This window comes from Heterocephalus glaber, unplaced genomic scaffold (assembly GCF_053883595.1).
Source record: "Heterocephalus glaber isolate CG9 unplaced genomic scaffold, H.glaber_assembly_v1.0 deba00001444, whole genome shotgun sequence".
Lineage (NCBI taxonomy): Eukaryota > Metazoa > Chordata > Mammalia > Rodentia > Bathyergidae > Heterocephalus > Heterocephalus glaber.
The window spans coordinates 27,238,970-27,244,301 of NW_028258297.1; the positions used below are offsets into that span (position 1 = coordinate 27,238,970).

The following is a 5,332-nucleotide window of genomic DNA, read 5'->3' on the forward strand; positions in this document are numbered from 1 at the left end:
CAATTTTCCCACAGAGTCCAAGAAAGAACTAGGACAATGGCTGAAAGTGAATGAATGATCCCACCTTTCTACCTGAGAGCTGGCTTAGGCAAAATGCAAGGAAAACAACCATGAGAAGGACCATGGGCCTCTGAATATTGTTAGCAATGGTTGTGAAATTCAAGATTCTCCAGCACCGAGAGAGAGAGAGAGAGAGAGAGAGAGAGAGACAGCAATCAGAAATGGCATGCTGATTATTTTATTAGACTATTGATGATGCAGTTATGACTGCATTCTTCCAATGGGGTCTTGTTCTGAAGGACGTCACCTTCTCATTCACTCTGTGAAAGCAACAAACAAGGAAGAAGGTTACAGAGAAGAAGTGACAGACAGGGTAAGAGGCTCCCAATATCTTATTGGCATCACGGAAGTGGGCCAGGTGAGACCCAGACATCTCTCCCTCTGACCTTCTTCTTCCCCTTTCCTTCCTAGTTTCTGCCTGTCAGTTCTTAGGCACCCAGAACATACTATGCGCTCAATCGTTCTTTGTGAAAGGAAGAAATAAAGATGACTCCTGAGCTGTTTATCTTTTAGTTGCTACAGAAATTATCAAAGTTTTATTTAAAAAGAGGATCACTGCAACATCTAATTCAAGCAACGGAATTTCAACCAATCAAAGTGACAACTAACGGGATTGGATTGATTAAAAATTATGGTATAATTACACAGTTGAGTACTACAAAATTTTTAAAATATTGTAAGGAAGATCAATGGCAAAGGAGGAGAAATGAAGAGAAGAAGAAAGAGAGGAAGAAAGGAAAAAGGAAGGATGGAAAGAGGGATGGCTGGAAGGAAAGAAGGAAGAGAAATGCAGAAAGGGAAAGGTAGAAAGGAACGGAAAAAGGGGAGGAGGGAAAGAGGGTTGGAGTAAGGAAGGAAAGAGAAAGACAATAGAAAGATCTGGATAACTCTGTGAGCTGACTTAGATGTTTTCTACAAAATATGTTATGCCCAAAGGGCTACACAGATCCTTTGTGGCATCATTTTTAAGCCAGAATACCAGCATGACTTGCTTATATGTGTACAACTGTTTCAAAGAGGATGTGTGCAGGAAGTGATGATGCTGTGGGCTGGGGTGTGGGAGGTGAGATAAGACCAGCCTTCCAGATTCAGCTTCATGCCCTTCTCTTCCAGGAGCTTCTTTTCCATCTTGGGCATGGATTCCATTCATGGTAAGGATGTCCAAGTCAAGGTGACATGTAAGAGCACAGACGTGAATGTGACTCAGCAGGAGCACTGGCACTGCCAGTTGTGGTGTGAGGTGGAACTGAGCTAAGGGTGGTCAGGTGGAAATGTGACATTGGAAGTCACTGGCTCTGAGAAGGAGGCAGAGGACCAAGGGGAGAACATGGCACCACTTCCTCTAAAGAACACGACTAATCGTTTGCCAAAAGGCAATTCTGGGGCAGCGTTCCTGAACATCGCTACTACCATGGGAGATCTGTAAAAAGAAAGGATCTTGCCAGGCTAACCCTGAAGATCTGAATGACAATACTGAAAATTGAGCTTCACTGACCACATCACCTGAACTTCATGCCAGATGACTGTGTGTCACGCTGCACTTTAATAAGTATAGGAGTTAGGGCCAGGGTTGAAGAGAGAGCTTAAATTCCACCTGGAACTACATTGTAGATTCTTGAGCTCGATCCCTGGGGTAGTCTGTGTGGTTTATCCCTTTGGGGAAGTGGCGACGCACACTGGGGCCTTCCAGGATGCCATGAGGAAAATACAGCTACTTACCTTCTTACTGGGGTGGACCTTGCTGGTTTCCAGGACGAGGAGGACGATTGGGCTGCTGTGGGCCTCCTGGTGGGGGTGGACCTTGCTTATATAAAGAACGAGGGGGGCGGTTCTGTGGGCCTCCAGGTGGAGGAGGACCCTGTGGTTTTCCAGGTGGGGGAGGAGGAGGAGGAGGAGGAGGAGGAGGACCATTGGGCTGCTTTGGCCCTGGTGGGGGTGGACCTTGCTTATTTAAGGAGCGAGGAGGGCGATTCTGTGGGCCTCCAGGTGGAGGAGGACCCTGTGGTTTTCCAGGTGGGGGAGGAGGAGGAGGAGGAGGAGGAGGAGGAGGAGGACCATTGGGCTGCTTTGGCCCTGGTGGGGGTGGACCTTGCTTATTTAAGGAGCGAGGAGGGCGATTCTGTGGGCCTCCAGGTGGGGGAGGACCCTGTGGTTTTCCAGGTGGGGGAGGAGGAGGAGGAGGAGGAGGAGGAGGAGGACCATTGGGCTGCTTTGGCCCTGGTGGGGGTGGACCTTGCTTATTTAAGGAGCGAGGAGGGCGATTCTGTGGGCCTCCAGGTGGAGGAGGACCCTGCGGTTTTCCAGGTGGGGGAGGAGGAGGAGGAGGAGGAGGAGGAGGAGGACCATTGGGCTGCTTTGGCCCTGGTGGGGGTGGACCTTGCTTATTTAAGGAGCGAGGAGGGCGATTCTGTGGGCCTCCAGGTGGGGGAGGACCCTGTGGTTTTCCAGGTGGGGGAGGAGGAGGAGGAGGAGGAGGAGGAGGAGGAGGACCATTGGGCTGCTTTGGCCCTGGTGGGGGTGGACCTTGCTTATTTAAGGAGCGAGGAGGGCGATTCTGTGGGCCTCCAGGTGGGGGAGGACCCTGTGGTTTTCCAGGAGGAGGAGGAGGAGGAGGAGGGGGAGGATCATTGGGCTGCTTTGGCCCTGGTGGGGGTGGACCTTGCTCATTTAAGGAACGAGTAATGCGTTTCTGCTTCTCATCTTCTTTTTCTGGTGGTTCCTGTTGCTGTCCAGGAGGAGGAGATGGACGAGGTTTAGGAGGCTTTGGATGGCCTCCTTCTTGGGGTGGTTTTGGATGTGGTCCAGGAGGAGGAGGTCCAGGTGGACGAGGATGTGGCTTGGGTGGTTTCTCAGGTTTATCATCACCCTCATCTTTGCCATCACCATCATCTTCCCCATCGCCTTCATCTTCACCATCGCCTTCATCTTTATCATCATCTACTGGAGTCTCACGCGCCAGATCAAAGCCCTGGCGTTGGTCCTCAAAATCTGTGTAGTCATAGGAAAGGATAGATGAGCTCAGTGGTAGAAGCCTCTCCTTCTCTTTTCCCCTTTGACCTGCTCACATGCTTTCCTGCTTCCAGACCAGCCTCTCGGCTCCCTCCCTCTTGCCCATTCCCTTTCCACAGAGAGCTTCTGCAGACCCATGCACTGAAGACAGGCAACATGTGCAAAACCTCAGCTACTGGCGCCTGAAAGTACAATTTCTCTCCATTTGTCAGAAAAAGATGAGTTGGACACCTGGAGTAAACAGAGGACATGGCTAAGACTCATAAGAAGCAAAGGGGAAGGAGTATCATGTATGTTGCCATTTGTATTATGGGAGACAGTATTGTAATAAGTTTCTCCCTGTGAATCCAAGCCAGGACACCTAGGTCCTATGTCAAAATTAAGGTAGGTGCTGAGCAAGAGCCCTGGACTTGTGGAGAAAAACTGCAGAGATCGAAGAGACAGAAAGTGATGGTTCATATAGGATCCTTTCATAAGTGGTGGCCATGTATTCATCATCTACAAGGACAGAGTTGAGTGGAGAAACGTAGAAGCAAATGAGATAGTCCCATATTTCTGGGCATTTCACAGATGGCCATAGGAGTCTGAGAAGGAGCATCGGCAAGACAGCAACCAGGGAGTGACTCTCAGCTCCACAGAGGAGCTGAGGAGCAAAATCAGGAAGCATCATGTGTCAGCAATCACTTCTGCGTGAGGACATGGGGAGCCTCCTCCTGGCATCACTAGAGCTGATCCTCCCTGTTACTGAAATGGTGAGCCAACTCACAGTCCTCAGAATGGCAGGTGGGGAGGGTTTGTCTGTATCTCTAAGGGGAGTGTGACAATCAGTCATGCCCAAAATGAAAGATCAACGTAATAAGACATTGCAGGATGGCAAAATACCTGAGGAAAGGAAGGAATGGAAAGTTGACTGAGGATGAATGGGCCTTTACCTGACACTAGCGAGGAAGAGTCTTCATAGGTGACCCCTAGGAAATAAAGCACAGATGGAGTGAAAATTTTGCTGTCATTCTTTGAGGGCTCACAGTTGCCCTACGAGGAAAGGTCATTTACAATGCCAACAAGAACATCCCCAAGTGAACCCTCTATAGTCCTCAGCCACTCTCTGTGCTCATCTCCTCACAAAGGGAAGGAAGTCTTAGGGTTTGCAGGGCAGTTGCTGGGCTGAGTCTCAACCACTTCTCACCAAACATTGTCAATCCTCCTTTGGTCCTCCCTAGAATCCCTCAAACTTCCCTGCTTATTCTTGTTAAGTATTCCACTTATTTCCATATCATTTTTCTTGTTGCTTTGTCCTCTTCCTTCATTAAATCCTTTGCTTAAGTCAATGTCCTGCCTCAAGAAGGGAAATTAGCTCTAAGCAGTCGTGGACGGAGTTACACAACTCCTCCCCGAACACTGAAATATTGCATGTGGTGGAGAGAAAACCAGGAAATGATGTTTCTTCATCACTGCACTGATACTGAAATCTGTTATCCACTTCAGTGTCTTTGATATGACTCTTCTGTTTGTTCATCTCTATCATGAGTCCTGAATTTCCTTGGCAGAAAGACTTCTGGCACCCCACCCAGATTTAGGTCAAGTCCTCACAGCTGGGCTCCCCAGGATGGATCCTCCCATCATCCCGCCCATGTTTCACAGCACAGAGAGCTCTATCAACAAACACAAAGCTAACCTGTTCATTTCTCTGATCAAAAATTATAGCGGTGCCCCTATTACCTTTCATAAAAGTAGAAGGTCTGGATGTGGAATGGGGACAGAATGGATCTTAACCCTGCCCTAAGAATTTCACAGGCCTCTCTTTCCTTTTGTTGCTTTCCCCTTGTGGTGCATCCTCTCTGCCTCTGCAGAGTGGTCTCCTGAGCCCCAAGCAGAATCCCAGCACAGCCTCACCCCGCTCCCTTGTACCTTCGTATGAGCTCTGAGCTGAGCTCAGGGCCAGCAGGGCCGCTGTCAGCAGGACCACCAGCATCTTGCAGGAGGCTCTGGTGCTGCTCCCGAGTCTGTGCTGGGGAGACGGGGAAACTCCCTTTATAAGGAGGAGCAGCACAATGGCACCTTCAGCTCCATGCTCTGTGACCTCACAACTAAAATACCAGGATGACTTGCATCCCTTGTTTCTGTCTGGGACCACAGCCCAGCAGGATGCATGGGAAGGAGGTTGTCATTGATTTCTAAAAGTTGAAACATGTGCCTTGGACAACAGCATTGAAGGAACTTTGTCCAAGCCTTAAGCACAGCTAACAGAAATGAAGTACCGTGA

General features: G+C 49.3%; 1 protein-coding gene across 1 annotated transcript; it reads right to left on the reverse strand.

The window, feature by feature from the left end:
* Positions 1–224: 224 nt before the first annotated feature.
* On the reverse strand, positions 225–5,041 carry LOC147827527 (uncharacterized). The gene is made up of 4 exons (XM_087214229.1): positions 4,978–5,041; positions 4,002–4,037; positions 1,780–3,048; positions 225–320 (listed from the first exon to the last, which is right to left on the reverse strand). Exons 1-3 carry the CDS (start codon positions 5,039–5,041, stop codon positions 1,784–1,786), a joined length of 1,365 nt encoding a protein of 454 aa, XP_087070355.1. The 3' UTR covers positions 225–320; positions 1,780–1,783.
* Positions 5,042–5,332: the final 291 nt, after the last annotated feature.